This window comes from Sylvia atricapilla, chromosome 8, assembly GCF_009819655.1.
Source record: "Sylvia atricapilla isolate bSylAtr1 chromosome 8, bSylAtr1.pri, whole genome shotgun sequence".
Lineage (NCBI taxonomy): Eukaryota > Metazoa > Chordata > Aves > Passeriformes > Sylviidae > Sylvia > Sylvia atricapilla.
Window position 1 is genome coordinate 19,116,328 of NC_089147.1, and position 16,882 is coordinate 19,133,209.

Below are 16,882 nucleotides of genomic sequence, written 5' to 3' on the forward strand. Positions count from 1 at the left end.
TTCCTTTCAATGGGTTCTTGGCTTCAAAGACACTTTGGGAAAGGACTTTGTGGGGACTCACACTGCTCCCTCAATAGAAGTTAGTGCAAGCATTATCTTCAGAGCAAGTGGCTTTACAAACAAATACTGCCTAACAATCTCTGCCCCTCCAGCTCCCCCAAACACACACAAGCCTAGCCTGCAGACATGATGTTATCTGCCACAGGATTAGAGCTCTGTTCTCTGTGCCCAGGGATCCTTTCCTGCTGCCCCCTTCCCCCCCAGATTCTTTGTCAGCCCAAAGGCCTTCTCACCCGACTGAAAATGCTTTCCGTGGTGCCCGGGCGCTGTGAAGCCATGTGCCCACACTGCTCACCGCACATACACTGAGATATTGCCAGGGACGGTGCTATAAATGGAGGAGCACTTTCCAGCGGGGTTTGAAGGGCAATTTACCGCACCAGGGTTGCAGAGACAGGGCTTCTGCCACATGCCTCTACAAGACATTCAAGCGAGTCACTTTACTTGCCCCCTTGTGCTTGCTTTCACTACAAAGAGCTTCAGGGATGATGCTTACAGAGGTAAACATGAAGCAAAACAGAGCAACAGAGAGGCAGGTGGGAAGGACTCCCATCAAAGGCAGGATAAACAGCCATTTTCTGCACAAGTACCGGGTAGCAGTAGCTATACCTGCTGGAGGGAGCTAATGTCATATGTACCTGAGAAATATGTGGAAAATCTGTGCTTATTTCTCAGCAGTAGAAGTGGCCTGAGTTAAAGAGAGCAAAGGGCTGGACTGCACAGGGTACTATAACTGAATCCTGAAGGCAGAATCTAAGAAATGTCAGGGTTGTTAAGTGATCACAGAAAGCTGGGACATCCCTCATTCAGCAAATGTATGTCACCTGGGCTGTGTTACAACCCCATTCTGATGCTGCACGAGTGTTACCTTTGAAAATCAGCTTCGCTTTTCCCTGCTGGGGGACAGCTGTTAGGCCAGGCTGTTTGCTAACTGCTCCTGACTAAAAGCTCTTCAAGACTCCCTCAAAATGGGTGTTCACCACTGCCAGCAGCAGAACTAAAAAAAGGTTGTTTTCCTTGAAAGCATGTGGTGTGTCCCTAACACTCAAATCCCTCATATATCCTGGGCCCCTCCCAGCAACAGCCCTTCAAATTTTCACCATCCTAACAATCTTTCCAAGCCTTTGCTTCCTCCCAAGTCCTCCAACTTTGGGCTATGTAATACAGTCCTTCATATTTCTGAGTTTCATGTGTGCTGACTGGCAGGCTTGTACATACATACTAGCTAGCTGATGTAATTTTTTTTTCCTATCAGAATTTCTTTCTTTTGTAAGAAGGAAGTTTGATTCCCCCACCTTTATCTCAGTACTATGTTTCAATTTAGCCCTTCTTACTTCATTAAAAGATTAAATGAGATCAGCCAATAGATTCCTAAGTTATTAACTAAAGATAAGAACTGACAATTCAAGGGTATAAATTTCCACACAGGTCCAATCCTTACAGTTCAAGCTGCATGGCTTCAGTGGTGTAACATTCATTTCTAATGGGAGATGATGCCATCAAGGGCTCTCTGTTTACTTAATGACATACTTTCAACTCTTGATGTCAAGTGCAAAATCCCCAACACTGCTGAGATTCCTCAAGAGAACCTGAGTCTGGGGGCCGCCTTGTGTCTGATGCAGATGAATGGTCACAATGGATGCAGGTGGAGATCAGAGGTCTGACCCTGCAGGCCTAGGGAGTGGGTAAGACCTGAGGTCTCACCACATCAGGATGGATGCTGCCCATAGCAGCAGAACCCAAAATCTGCCCTCTCAGTGGGTGGCCATGCAGACTGAAGATGTCCCATGCAGCCAGAGGTGACAAGCCTATGAAAAAAGCATCACAAAACACAGCTTTTATTTCACTGTTCTGTAATTTCTCAGTGCATCAAACCGCAGCAATAGAAACAACACAGCAGCAACAAGGAGGCACTTTGACCTGGAAAGGAGAGAATGAGACATGTCCTCTTCCTCCTCTCTCTGATTCTCCTCCCTCCTAAGTCTCATGGTAAACTAGGTTGATTCGTGTATGTCACTGAATCGCAGGTCCACGACAGCATCACTCAAGCAGCAAGCAGAGCAAGTAGGGGCTGGCTGCATCCAAATCTTGGGAATAAGCCTTGCTCTCAGCTATGGATCAATGATTATGCTGCCTGGTTAGTAAGAAGGATGTTGAGAGAGAAGGCAAGGAGGGAGGAAGAGAGGGAAATGTACACACACAAAGATGTATCCCCAAAATCCCATCTGCCTTCCCGGACTTCTTCCTCAGAACAGATATGCTTCATTCATCTACTCCCAGAGGAATTGCCACAGTGATGACAAGTCTCAGCACAATCCATATCTTCAAGTCCTGACAGCATCATCTCCTGCAGCATTTTCCTACCACCATAGTGCCAAGGGACCTTTGAGAACCACCTTTGCATGTATCTATAATTGTAGGCGGTAAGAATGCACCATACCTGTAGCAATGAGCCGTCTCTCCCTGCTCAAGTCTGGGCTGGTCAGGATAGCTCAAGGGAAGTCTTTATGGGACTAAAACAATCCCTGCTGCTCCTAAAGTCCCTAGGCCATCTGAAAAACCTGAAGTAGGAAGCCTTTAGATAACACCAGTGGGTAAAAGTCCAGCTGTGCTAAAATAAAAGACGTGAAAAAGGCGAGGAGCCAGAAAGGGCAGCTTTTAGCCCCAAGACAGGATACGACTGGCTCTGGGGAGAAGTGCACAGAACACAACCTGCCAACATTCCTGAATGAGAGTTCCCAGAACTGGAAAGCAAAATCACCCCTGGACCCAAAACATTATGGGGCTTGAGCCTGCAGCTGATGGGGGAAAAGATATAAAGGAAGGTGGATAGAGGTTAAACAGGAGACTTGACTTTGTAAAACAAGAGAGATGCGTGAAGAAGAAAGAGAACCAAAGCTGGCCTAGAGTAGACTAGTAGTTAGCCCCAGCTGTAGCAGGATATGGACGCAGAGGTGTGAAAGGGTGAGTCAAGGATGAGAATGAAGAGAAAGGAGCCAGGAGAGATCCTTTCTGCAGCCCGACAAAGTGAGGACACACCAGCCTAGGTTCCCAAGGCAGCCCAGCTACCACTGAGGAAGTTTACTCTGCAGCAGGGAATAGAGCCTGAGGCTCTTCTGTGGTGGTGCTGCAGGTACCAGCCCTGTTTGCTTCCTGAAAAATAAAAAGCAATGTTAGCCTAGAAGGGAAGGAGTTTCCCCTTTGTGCTGGGGATATAGAGAAGAAGAAGGACCTCTGGGCAACCTGGACACCCTCAAACTGAGAACCCTGGGCTGAAAAGTGGCCTCAGTCTAGTAAGAAAGAAGAGAGAAAGAACAGTCTCCAGGAGCTGCAGGCAGCAGTGGGCTGTCTGAAAAGTGGATGGGGCCAGGTGTGCTAGCCTAGCACAGTTCCAGGCACTGGCACAGATCTATTTCTCCAGAGTCAGAAGGAAAGTCCACAACCTGCAACACATCAACAGGCGAGGCAGTCCACCAGCTCTTAGTGTGCACTGTTCCAGCTGCTTCACAGTTTACACATTCAGTTTGCCTGCTATGGTCATGAGGACTTTCAGGATAGGCATGAAACTAGACACCTCACTGAAACTGCTGCTGCTCACAACTTGAGTGTGAACCAGGAGACCTTGTTGGTAGTTCTTAGCCTCAATGCATCGAGCAATTTCGTGGAGACCCATGAGGATGGCTGGAGAGAGCTGTGGAGAGGGAGAAGAAATGAGTCAGTATGTTCAACAATATAGCACAGGTGTCCCTCTCTCCACACCCTTCCTTACTGTTCTCTACTTCATCTTCACCAAACAGCACCTATACAAACAAGCACTGGCAGGAAGAATAGCTGCTTCTTCTCTTGCTTTCCCAGACTACAACTGCCAGTTGGCATCAGGAACTGGCATCACCAACGGAGGAGTTTTCAAAGCTAGTTACACTGTGTTCACACTTAACCACTCCCAGTTGCCCCTTCCCATCTGGGATCTATGTGCCAGTATACTTCTCAAAGGGTAAAAGCACCTTGCAGATACCTCCTCAGCTTTTCCTTACATCATGTCTGCGCCAAAGTTAAGAAAGTAGATACAAGGCTGGCTGGATTCATGGTCATTACAAGGTTTGGCATTCCCCTTGTCTTCCAAGTGAACATGTGCTGGTTACACTGGTACAGACACCAAGACCCACAACCCAGTGCCAAGGTGGGGTCAGGGACCCAGCTGGACCGCAAGGAATGGTGTAGTCTACTTACCGCCTGCTCGCGGAGCTTCTCATACAAACACTCCAGCCGCTGCAGTGCGTCCTCCAGCTTCCTTCGTGTCTTCTGCAGCAAAACAGATATTGCTCGTCTGCCAGAGCTTCAAAGCCCTCTCCAGAGCCAAAGTGCTTCACTCAGTCCCTCCCTTCCACTGTCTTTCCACAGCACCTTACAATTCAGCTGCATCTCAGCCTCTGACAGCCAGCGTCTGTGATACAAGCCAGCCATGCCATCACTCTGCACACGTACATACATGTACATATATACACGTTCTCTTGCCAACACAGAAAGATGGATTGCCCCTTTTCTCATTTTCCAGCCTAGACATTCCTCCCTTCTGCCAGTACTTGCAGACCACAGGATAAAGTGACTACTTCCAAAGTGTAAGAAACATTGACTAGTTGACCCATGGGGTGTTCTGACAGCCTCACCCTGATTCACCCAAGAAAGAGATTCTTTCTGATCTCCTTAGGGAAAAAAGGGACTATCCTTCCCACTCTAGGAAACCACCAAGGAAGTGACTGAGTACTGAAGCTCTGATGAGACTGACCTTATTAACCCCACCTTGAATAATCCACTCACAGGTAATTTACTCCATGAACACAAATGCCTGGCTCTGGGCATGGCTGGAACAAGCCTGGAAGCCACAGGAGTTGAAGTACCTTGCACTGCTGTACAGAGCCAGCTATTGAACCAACACCTGAGTCAAGTGCTTAAACTCAAACCAACAGGCCTTTTTGTCCATAGAGAGAACCTTTAGATTATCCCCCAGAAATTGCTGTGCTGCACTCTCAGAAAGCACAGAGCAAACACACTGAAGATGCTGCTCTAATTGCCTGACACTCGGATGGCAGTCTGGGCTCAGTGTCCCTCCTAACATCTATCAAGCATAGGCACTCGGGAACGCTTCTTAGTGGCCCCAAGCCCTGGGAAGACTTAGCAACTTAAGACAATGTGCAAACACTGCTTTTCTGCTTCCAGACAGTCTGGTCTGACACATTCACCCAGTGTGACATATGCCAATAGCCTTTCAGGAACCAGGGTGAAGAAATTACAGTTACTTGGACACAAAGATTGTTTGGCTTTCTCTTCCACCTGAGATATCTCAGCCTTTCCCTCTAAGCTCTAAAGATAGCTGGTAATACCAGCTCTGCAGGAGCTATCTGCAGATCAAGCCAGTGGAACTGAATTAGCTGAGTAAATTCTTCTACTTTCCTTAAAAAAAAAGAGCCAGGAGGACAGAATCATTACTCCAAGAAGGCAATGAGAAGTGGTGGATAAAAGGTAGAGAATGCATCTCAGTTCCCAAAGATGAACAAGCCTGCAGCCTCAAAGAAGGAGGCAGATAGAGATTAATTTGGTTATAGGGACAAGACTTTTCCTCTCTTTACCCAACCAAAAGAAAGAAGCACCAGTCAAACATCTATAAGGGAAAAAACGTCAAAGATCAGAGAAGGGAGGACTTACTGGATCAGTGGCAACAGCTGAGCAGCGTTGCACCAAGCCTTCAAATGAAGCCTTCAAAGCCTGGTGCTCAGGGGGGAGCTCCTTCCTCTCAATGCTTTCCCCAGGTAGCTGGTGATACTGACAGGAAAAAAAAGCAGCTGAATGAATGCAACAGGAGAATGCAAGGCTGAAGCAGGTATATTCCCGTCTTCAAACTAGAGAACAGAGAGCATTTTACCCCTTCACAAACCCAGAGAATATCTGGAAGCACAGAGGTAGGTTATCATCTTCAGACTGTGATATAGCTCCAGGCCCCCATAGATTCTCAACTCTCAGCAGGCTGACAGCCTGCCTGGTCTCCCTTGCCCTCTCCCCACCCATACCCTGGTGTCCTTTTTCCAACCTGCCAACTCCTCTAATGCTCAGGCAGAGATGCCTTGTAGGGGCTAGGGAGCAGCATAAACCCTCTGCAGCTGCCAAGTAGTAAGAACTTCAAAAACTGAGTTATTTTCTACTTGACAAGATGCTGGTACCTGGGGAATGCCCCACTTTCCCTGGTACCTGTAGGCTGCCTTCCTTGGGTGCTCCTGGGGGTGACTGGCCAGATTCTTGCAACCTGGATAGCTGAGGATGGATCCCTTGGGGTTCAGCAGGCAGGCCCATCACTGGAGCTGTGATGGGGGCCAGAGGAGTAAATGTCTCAGGCAACTGTCATCAAAGAAAGAAGAAAAAAAAAAAAACAATCAAGAAAACCAAGTCCAAGAAAGAAGGGTTGGTTGCTTCTCCACAGAAAAATTCAACATCCTTTCTAACTTGAAGAGTCTCCAGTTCTCAAGATGATGAAAGAACACATCCCTGTTCTTTAAGCCCCCTGACTCAGAGAATGGGGCCCTTCCTCTTCCATCCTAGATGAACAGTCAAAGCGACAGCAAGAAAACCCCTCTGGAATTGTTCAATCAAACAGATCCGTTACCCCTGAGAGCACTGGTCCTCAGAAAGCCGCTTGGTCTCTGCAACGGCACGAGTCCTGAATGTAGAGATTAGCAGCAGTAAAATGTCCAACTGAGCAAGTATTGGGGAAAATCCCACGACATGGGGGGAGATTCCTCTTGCAAACACTTCATCATGCCCCTGCTAAGCCAGAGAGTCATGACAGATTCTCTCCAACAGGGCTAGATCAAAAGGAGATGGCTTTAACAAGAGGCTAATCCTGTTGTAGTGAGCACAGCCTGAAGCAGGTTCCCAGCTATGCTGCCAGAAAAAAGGGCGAGAAGTCTGTTCCAAGCTAAAGAAGATGAGTGGGGGGTGGGAAGGATGCCAAAGAAGCTTCTTGTCACACCTGCCAGCAGGCAGCAGTGACAGAAATGGGGTATTGAGAGCATTTGTTGCAGAAGAGCTCAGCTCACAGGCCCTCCAGTGCAATCACGACAAGGCAGAGAGCTGCAGGACCAACACAGCAGGCAGCTCACAGCTACACCTGTCCCAATTTCTCTCAGCACAAGTGCCTTATCATTTGGTATCAGCATCTGAGGAAAATCACTGTTGGTCCCACTGTGCTGAGGGAAAATGCTGCCCCTAGCTGTAAGGTGTGAACGTGACCTCTTCAGCCACTATCAAAAAAATTGCGTAGGCAAGGGCATAAGATTAAATCCGTATTTTTAACAAATTACTGTAGGCAGCCTGGGAAGTACTGACAGAGAATGCAACATTAGAACTGATAACCATGTTAAAAAACAGCCACCCTGCAGAACAGCATATGACTTTGGATGGCAAAGAGTCAAGATTACTTAGACTCCAGGCCTAGCCATGCATGCAGTGCAGATGGAGACAGAGCAACATGGATAGAGACCTGCGGAGTTTGACAGCGAGCATTTATAGGAATGTATCTCTTACATGGAGCTTCCTGGCTAAAAGAGAACCAACACATATTGTAGCTGAAAACTTACCTTTTTCTTTTGAAGGCCTCCTCTTCCAGTAGAGGGATCACTCCAAGATTCCTGAGCTGCCAGGACACAGGACAAGACACAAACCTCAGACTATGAAAAGCAACAATTAATGGTTGCTTGCACAGTTTAGAACTTCTTTCAGGAGAAGGCCCTTTGGCTCTAATTCCCTTGTCATTGCACCTTTGGACTGTTTTAGCTGAGGAATTTCAAACCCAGCTCACAGGTCCATGAGATGCTCTTGCTTCCCCTTCCCTTTGGTAATTTCATTCTTAGTATCCAAGTGTGTGCACAGCCTTCGTGAGGTGATGTCTGATCAGACTGAACTGGCACACACCCACTCCCACACAGGAAACTTTTTTTATTAGCTACCTGAAGCTTTCTGGATCCTGTATAAACTGCAGAAGTCAGCCTCAGAGTCAGGCCTGAACCTTGGTGGGGACCTGCATAAGTGTGCACCTCACATTTCAGAAGTTCTTGGGGTTCCCTGGAGAATCTGGCACTGTGGTAGCACAGCCAGAACTATGCTACAGGTGAGAGATTTTCCCACCAGCACTCACAGGAATGCTCATGGTGGCAATCCAAAGCAATACAGGCTGTTCTGATAAAGTCAGAAAGATTTAGGGGTGGGTTCCCTTCCAAAATCATGTTCAGAACCAAAGCTTAGCAAAATTTGCTGACTGCCAAATAGAAGGAAATAGACTTAACCAGTAAATGCTTTGGGAGCAGAGGTGCATCTCAGCAGATGCTTCTGTGGGACTCTAACCTCATTCCAGGTAATTTAAAATCCATCACACAACATGACATCAAAGGACTTGCGTCCACTCCTCATTCTGGAAAGGTCAAATTGCAACTACCTTGTCTGCTGCTGTCCTGTAAAGGTACTTGCATTTTTAGACAAAACCCCATTATTAATAACCTCAAGCCCATGAGACAGAAATAATCTGTGAGAAAACAGAATAATTCTAAGGGGGCAATATCAGAATTGCTGGAGCTCTGAGCCACACTTAATGAGCTACTGATCCTGAACTGAGCTTTAAAAATCACAGGGGAAAGATGCAAAAGGTGCTTCATTACTTTAATTACCTTTATTATTAAAGTTCTGGCAGCGTCTTTTTGCCCTCCCTTTTCCCATGATTTCAAGACTTGCTCTCTGACGAGTTTGGATCAGAAGTTTAATTAAGTTGGCACCTATTTCTAGCTTGGGGATTCTATGCCCTAGAACTCTGCTGGCCCCCACTGAGTCTGTGGCCTAGCGGTCCTTGGCACTATTCCAACCCAGTGGCACTCTGTATCCTCACTGGAAACAGCTATTTAATTCATACTCTTTAAGCCAGGCACTTAATCATCAGACATGAGAGACAACAGACCCTGGTGCATTTTGCTGGGGTGAAATGCTATCTTCCCTATGCTACTTGTGAAGTAGGATTTCTCACCATCCCTGAAAGGAGTGCCCCATGGCAGCAGTCTCCAGCAATGCCTGTCCTAGAAAAAACAAGACCATCAGAGGCTGGAATCAGGGATTATCCTGTCCAGGAAGGAGATGAGTCAACTGTCCCTGTGCCTCTGACACTCTCAGGAACTTGGAATTTCTACAAGTGGAGGTGTCTGTTCATTGTGTTAGTAATAATGTTCATGAACTGTAGATACTATGGTCAAGAATTTCCAAAGCAAGCAATTTTGGCCAGTCAGATTGAGTGATTTTACAATCCCTTTTCTGTAGGGAAAAGAGACTGTAAAATCACTTTCTGCTTTTTCCCAAATTAAGAAAATTCACATCAAAACCAGAACAATAATAGCAGGCAAGAAAGCACTCTCAAGGAAGCCAGTTGGCACTGCTGAACCAAGCATGCCATACACTTGCCATTAAATCTGGGGGAAAATACTGCCAAGGAGAAGAGAATTTCTCAGTATTGAATTCCTGAAGGCCATCTTCAGCCTAAGGAAGTGCTTAAAATCCTTGCCATGGAATCATCTTCCCTTAATAGGAAGAAACTGAGGTATTTTGTTTCTCTGCTGAAGGGACAACCCCCTCTCTGGAGTCCCACTCCACACAGCCAGACTGCTTGGGGGTTTAAGTGCCTATAAGTACTTGGATTTCCTAAATAAAGCTGTGAGATTTGTGCTCGGTAGATGGTCCCACCAAAAAGCAGCAATCACTGCAGTGACAGATCACAAAGACATTGAGCCTTACCCCACTGATAATGTAGATTAGAAAATGACTACCTTCCAACATCAATGAACCCCAAGGAGAGAAATCAGTACAAAGTATCAGTTAGAAAATCCCTTGGGTCCAAATTTTCCCCAATAATCCAACGATGATTCAAAGCCAAAATTCACCCTCTAACTAAAGCCAAAAGGGATTTCCAGTTCCCCTTAGAAGAGAGCCCCCAAATTCTGCTTGGGAAGCTCTACTCCACCACTGTTTCTGCTGGGACTTCACTTCTTCCAAACCACAGGGGGAAAGCACAAGCAAAACCATGCACAAGGCTGGGAGAGTAACAGGGAGAGATGAGTTACAACCCTGGCCTGTTCCTTGCCTAGAGAGCCAGGAAAATTGCCTGCTTCCCTGTCCTGCTGGCCCAGCAACTGCCTGAAAAGACAGAGACTTAAAATGGTCTAATACCTCCAGAACCGGAGGAAAATAAAGAAGGAAGAAGCTGTGTTGGACTATGTCCTTTTCTGACTTAGAGATGGGGTAACTGAGAGGCATTTTAAAACCTTTTATTCCATTTTCAGTCTTGTGAAGGGTGAGCCTTCAGTCAGGCTTTGAGAATTCTCTACAAATCTATTTCCCACAAAGCAGGAGACCCTATTTGTTGTACCCACACTCATGAGTAATAGCACAGTACTTTTATTTCGCTTCCAATATCCCCAGCTGTCACTTACTAATCCTCAGGACAGGTATGTTCCCTACCCCACCTGTATAGCTCCCCAGGCATGCAAGGAAACCACAAACAGCAGTGAGCATGCATGCATGCACACACATCAAAACATGCATTTCACTGGAAGCAGCAACACTGCCTGCCCCACAGGTCTGGAGGTTTCTCTGGGTACTACCTGCATGATCCGTGTGGGGATCTAGCCAAGGGAAGAAACCTGAAAATCAAGGCAGGGTGGAAAAGGCATGATCACCAACAGCTTTCATTCAGTGAGTAATTTCACTGGAGTACTATGCCAAAAAGCTTTTCAGGAAGGAATTTGTCCAGCTGTAGCTTAGAGCCTTTGGTGTGTAGTCCCCACAGATTTCACACCGTGGGATTTGCTATCCTTGGTTAAACACAGGTCAGCAAAGGATTTTAGGTGAAGGCAAACATAGCCTCAGTTCCTTCACTCTCAGCAAATGTGTGGCTTGGAGAAGCATCTGCTCAAAAATCTATGGATTGTCAGCCTTGTTGTTAGGGATCTCCACAGCCTGGTTAACCCTGTCCCTTTAGACAGCAAACAGAGAATTAACAAACATTATTCTGGGAAATAGAAGGAACGTCACGGGGAATTAGGTCCAACAACACTCTTTCTATTCATCATGCTAGCAAGGACTTCACATGATAGACTGGATTCAAACTGGAGACACAGAGGGATCTAAAATACTGCAGTGAGGAATCCAGAAGTGATTCCCAGGCAAGCCCTTTATGACAACAGGAAGAAAATGGGAGCACTAGAGCACAGCAGACAGAGGAATTTAATGCTGAAGCTAAGTAAGGGGTATCTCATGGACAGGGAAGCTCTCCCAGTATTTCAAATACACTTCTCACGTAGGTTGAATAAGCAAGGACGAGATGAGCAAACCTTCTACCAGGCATTGCATGGGAACGACCACCCTTTCCATCAGAGCAGATGCTTTTGGAGAAGATGACTATTCAGGGTGCACTGAGGACCTGAAGAGACATCATCTTGCAACCACAACCTGGGAGACAGAACAACTGAGCAGGCTGAATGAAACTGTCACCATTGTTCTGTTTCACCCCCACAGCAAGACTCAGCACGTTGTGCCTGTAAGGTTTGCCTCAGCACCACATCCAGCCTTTACAGAGACAGACCACACCTCAGAAGATCCACGTCCATTATGTACTGAAAACCCCACCTGGGCTTGTCCTGGACACACAGGTCACACAAGTAGTCTTACCTGTGGGAGGAGGAGGAATGGCTGCTGGAAGTGGTTTAGTGGATGGAGCTCCAGGACCTCCCTGAGGATAACCCATGTTCATGGGGCAGTTGAAAGGTGCTGAAGAGAAGTCTAGAGGAGACTGGTTTGCCACAGGGAGAGGACAAGCTGCAGGAAGCTGAGATGATGGGACTGAGGCTGGAGTGAAGAGGGCAGGTCTGGGTGGTGGAACACAAGGAGTTGTCATGGGCATAGACTGTCCTGGCAGAGAGGGCTGGCTGGAGAAGGGAGCAGGACCAACAGGTCTGACTCCCACTGGTCCAAATGGCTGAGACTGTGACACAGCTACAGACAACAAAGAGAGTGCATCAGCATGACTTGTTTGGTGTGCCAACTACTCATGACACTATCCTTCTTGGTAGCAAGCCTTCCCTGCTTCAAGCCATACCCTTTAAAATCTATGTCCCCCCCCCCAGCCCAGGCTACATCAGTCAAACTGCCACCAAGCCAGCTGTGGCTTTTCCACCCCGATATATCCTTAGTATCAGCACACATGTAGCAACAGTTATTACAACCAGATATGTCAGAAGCACTGAGAAGCCTCTTAGACAGCTGACTTGTTCTTTGTCAGTACAATGGGCCTGTGAAAAAAACTGAGAGCAGCCACCCATGTTGAAGGCTTTAGTCTCAGAAAACCTAGAAATGGACAGAGCTATCAGAAAAAACTTACCTGGCCCTGAGACAGTTGCTGGATTCAATCCCAAGTTGTACTGTGGATATGGGTGCCCTCTGGAATAGACACTTGTTTGTGGACCCGTGCTGGCCTGGGGAGGGGCAATGTGGTGAGGTGTCACAGGCATTGCTGGCACTGGCTGAGGTGTGAAGAGGGAAGGCACTGAAGGCTGAGATGGTGCTGAAGGGGCAAATGATGACTGATAGCTGGGCTGCAATTAAAAAACAAAGAACTTGCAGATGGCTGACAGAGTACATGCATACATGTAATAGCAGATGCAATTTCTATCCCTGTCACTTCTCAGGCAACAGAAGCTGCTGCTGTTGGTGCCCTGGATACACTCAATCAAAAGCTTTTCCCACCACATAACTTGCTCAACAAGATGAGCACTACACTCTTCAGAGTATTCTCCAGCTCTCAAAAGGATTAGTCCTCGGGAGCAAGTTTCCATACAAAATGATTTCCTGGAAGCACAACCAGAGGAAATAACAAATGAAAAATAATGGAAAAATAGAGGTTGGAAGCAAAACTTTGCTAACAGTCTTCTTGTGCAAGAACTGAGATGAAGCCATGAAGCCTTACTACACTAATTTTAATAAGATATCAGGGTAAGATGAGTATAGGAAAATGACCACAGCCCCATTCACCCTAAGATTTGAGATCTCAGTGGATCACTACACTTGTAACATTCTTCTTCAGTGACTGCATGTAGGACAGGGCTTTGTGAAAAGATGCCAGACAGCTTATTTTGGATTGCCACAGAGCTTGCGTTTGCTCTAGTGAAGGACATCACTGAGGAGTTCTTCAGTGTCTGCAGTTTATGTCATCTCATATTACTTCATATGCCTTCCACAACCCAGTAGCCTTCCTCCCTCTTCCCAAGTCATGAACACTTGAGTTTAGAGCCTACCTTCTCTGGATGTCTGGGACCTGCTTTGTGGGCTGCTCCTTCAAGGGTGGAACCACCCTTGGCTGCTGTGGGTTTAATGACCCCTACATTGACAGGAGTGTAGGGAAAAGGGGGTGGCTGCTGATCACCCACATTCTCTCCTTGAGCATGAAAGAGCCGGTCTCGGAGCTGTTCAATCAGTAGCTGAAACAAACTGTACTTTAGAAGAAGCATTTTGAGAGCCCCAGATGGAAAATGCTGGGGAGGCATTTAAAGTAGACTCTGCCCTAAAGCACTGTGAATCAAACTGCAAAACTAACCATGTCCCCAAACAGCCACCAGGAAAAAAAAAACTCAGCGAAAGGTAAATTACAATCTGGGACATCACCTGCCATACTGCCAAGCAGATGAAGTCTCATTGATCCTCCCCCAGTCTTCAGAGTATTCCCTCCCCAAGCCCTACTCACATTCAGGCATTACAAGGATTTTTATCAAACTGCCAGATGACCTCCCCATTCCCTTCCTCTACCAGCTAGTTTCAAGAAGAGAGGCAGCTTCCCTGGAGAGCTGCTTCCCAGTGTTATTCTCCATCAACTGTTTTACAGTTCTATAGCTCTTTCCTTTTCCTTGAATCAAAGGCACTACAAAGAAAATGCAAATGAAGACAAAGCCCATATCCTGGAACATTTTCCACCCTACCCCTCTACTCTCAAGTTAGCATAACTAAGGGGAAACTTGAAGTCCTGATGCATGTCAAAACCCCAGCTCTCTCTCACATAAAGTACCATTTCCCCCCCTCTATTACTCTTTCCTACAACAGCTTGCTGCTCACTCACCTCTTTAGAGCTGCTGGGTAGATAATTCATTGCAGCTGCCAAACATCCTTGTGATGCCAGGAGATTGGCATACTGGGTGATTCGTTCTGCCAAGACAGGGCCTGGTGCTGGTCCTGCTGTGCCTCTGAGCATCTCAGTGGACCTGCTCAGCACCATCACCTTCTCTATAAGATCCTGAATAATCCAGGGGGAAGGAAGAAATAAGACTACTCAGCATCTGACTAGCTTTACTGGTCCATCTCATGCCAATACCAAATGGTTCTCCCCACTTTCAGCTGACATCAGGGTCAATGTGGACAGAAGTTACTCCCCTCTGCTCCAAATACTGTCACTGATGACCATTTCCTCAGGTGCACTTGGAGAAAAACAGGAACCAGGAAGCAAACCCTGATGTTTTATTTTAAGAGTAAGGGAAAAAAGAAAATCAGAAGCCACAAGATCATTCCAATCAACTGTGATCATTTTACTAGGAAGCTACTATTGTTACAAGCGATCAGTTTGGAAGATGAAGGCTTAAAACCATACCAAGAGAAATTCACTAGAAGAAACTACTACTGCTGGCCAAAGGACCAGAAAGTTTTTAGTTACTCAAAACTCCTTCAACTCCTAGAAATGAAAGTAGTGTTTACAGCTGTAGAACCATAGTGCTGGTATCTGCCAGCTGGGAGGAGGTTAGTTTCAAAAACAACCAGGAGTACTGAAGATGCCTTTTTGTTGCTTTTACTCAGTAGTTGGATTACAAAACCAGGGAACTCTGAGCAGAGGGCATTATCTGCAGATATCCAAGTGGAAGACTTGTCTAGCTCATTCTAGCAAGTGACAGACACAACAGGGCTTACTGCCTTAGCCAGGACTGGTTTAAGTGTAACAGATTACTGAGATGAACTCAGTTGATGAGAGCATGGTGCTGGTAGTACCAAGGTTGTGGGTTCAATCCCCATATGGGCCATTCACTTAAGAGTTGGCCTCTATCCTTGTGGGTCCCTTTCAGCTTGGATTATTCTATGAAATAATCAATAGGAATTAAGAGAGGTAGGTAACAACATTGACTTAAGAAGTCCTGATTTATCTGCAAGCTGTGACTTCCCATATGTGATCATTCTACTTGCAGTGGGAATGTCATGATCCAGACTTCATTTTATTTTGCTAAGGCTGTTCTGAAAGTACAGCCAGATAACTGCAGCATTAAGTTATATATGACAAGCACAGCAGCAAATGTATCCCACGCTACTACCAGTAAAAAAAAAAGATATAGCTCAAACTTTCCTGACTAAAAGGAAGCTCAGAGATGACATCATTATGTAAGAGAGGCAGGTAGGCTGTAACTCCTGTCCATGGCTGGATTTACATGCAATGTAAACACACAAACCGTGAATGGTTAAGAATACGAGCCTCCTTTCGAAGCAGGCCCATAATCCAGGCTAGAAAGAGATACCTGGGTGAGCACAAACAGGTCTCCACTGTCTGCTGGAAGCCAGATACCCTGACAGGAAAATGTGAATGGTTCAGGGATACCAGACTGGCCTAAAGAAGAGTCAAACCAACATCACAGTGCCCGTACCTGTAGGGCAAGTGGTGACGAAGTCTCGTGGTTTTTTACCCAGCATTCCACCAGCCTCTCCACATTGCCTGATGAGATATAGCAGAGACAGGCGTCATTGGACAGGGCTGCATCTCCCTCTGACTCCAGGCGGGCACCCAGCATGTCTACAGAGGAAGAGATGCAACCAACATTAAACACACTCCCCTTTGGAAGAGCTCATTAACCGAAATGCTTTGAATCTGCACCTAATTAGAATCAAATAATCATTTAGATGAGGAAAGAACTTTAAGATCAAGTCTAACTATAAACACAGCACTGCCAAGTCCTACTGAACCAAGATTTTAAGTGCCACATATACTTGTTTTTTAAATAACTTCAGGGATGGTGACTCCACCACTTCCCTGGGCAGTGTGTTCCAATGCTTGACAACCCATTGAGTAGGTGGTTTTCCTATGCCAAATTTAAACTTCCCCTGGTGCAACTTGAGGCTGTTTCTTCTTCTCTTATCAACTGCTATTTTGGAGAAGTACAACCTCCTTTTGGGTAGTTGTAGAGAGAGCAGTAAGGTCACTCCAAACCTCCTTTTCTCCATGCTAAACAACCTCAGCTCCCTCAACTACTCCTCGTAAGACTTGGGATATAGACCCTTCACCAGCTCCATTGCATAACTGTTGGATAACAGAGAAATGGGAGGGAAACCCAAAGCCAACCTAGTTGAAAAAAAACCAAAACATTTTCTATATCTGCCAATTTTTATGTGTGTGCCCAAATACATAAAAGAAAGAAATGACAGATGAGTTCAGTGAAAAAAATCCAACGCTTTTTTAAATTTCCAAAAGAGGTGTGGGAATCTCCAGGCAATAGTAGGGTGCTGAAACCTGTTTTAGATGGAATGAAGCCCACTGGATCTTTTGTTGTAAACAAAATACCTTTCTCTACAGAATAAAAATCACCCGCTTCATGTCTCAGCATAGGGATAGCATCTATCCTGATTTTTCTTTCCATGCCACTTCCAGGGGTCACAAGAAATATCCACTTATACAAGTTTACAGCACGATTCTCAGCTACAGAGAATCCATATGCACCTATCA

The 16,882-nt window shown here is 46.2% G+C and overlaps 1 protein-coding gene across 2 annotated transcripts in view; it reads right to left on the reverse strand.

Moving 5' to 3' along the window:
- Positions 1-1,896: 1,896 nt before the first annotated feature.
- Positions 1,897-16,882, reverse strand: part of SEC31B (SEC31 homolog B, COPII coat complex component) — a 35,239-nt gene continuing 20,253 nt past the window's right edge. Inside the window, exons 17-27 of one of the 2 annotated variants that reach the window (XM_066323934.1) lie at positions 15,810-15,955; positions 14,249-14,422; positions 13,434-13,616; positions 12,521-12,734; positions 11,812-12,135; positions 10,746-10,784; positions 7,689-7,744; positions 6,304-6,450; positions 5,764-5,880; positions 4,291-4,362; positions 1,897-3,751 (exon numbers count right to left, since the gene is read on the reverse strand). In XM_066323934.1, the coding sequence (XP_066180031.1) occupies positions 3,572-3,751; positions 4,291-4,362; positions 5,764-5,880; positions 6,304-6,450; positions 7,689-7,744; positions 10,746-10,784; positions 11,812-12,135; positions 12,521-12,734; positions 13,434-13,616; positions 14,249-14,422; positions 15,810-15,955 (1,652 nt within the window). In that variant the 3' untranslated portion in view covers positions 1,897-3,571. The remainder of the gene's footprint in view (positions 3,752-4,290; positions 4,363-5,763; positions 5,881-6,303; positions 6,451-7,688; positions 7,745-10,745; positions 10,785-11,811; positions 12,136-12,520; positions 12,735-13,433; positions 13,617-14,248; positions 14,423-15,809; positions 15,956-16,882) is intronic. The other variant, XM_066323935.1, reaches the window with a different exon arrangement.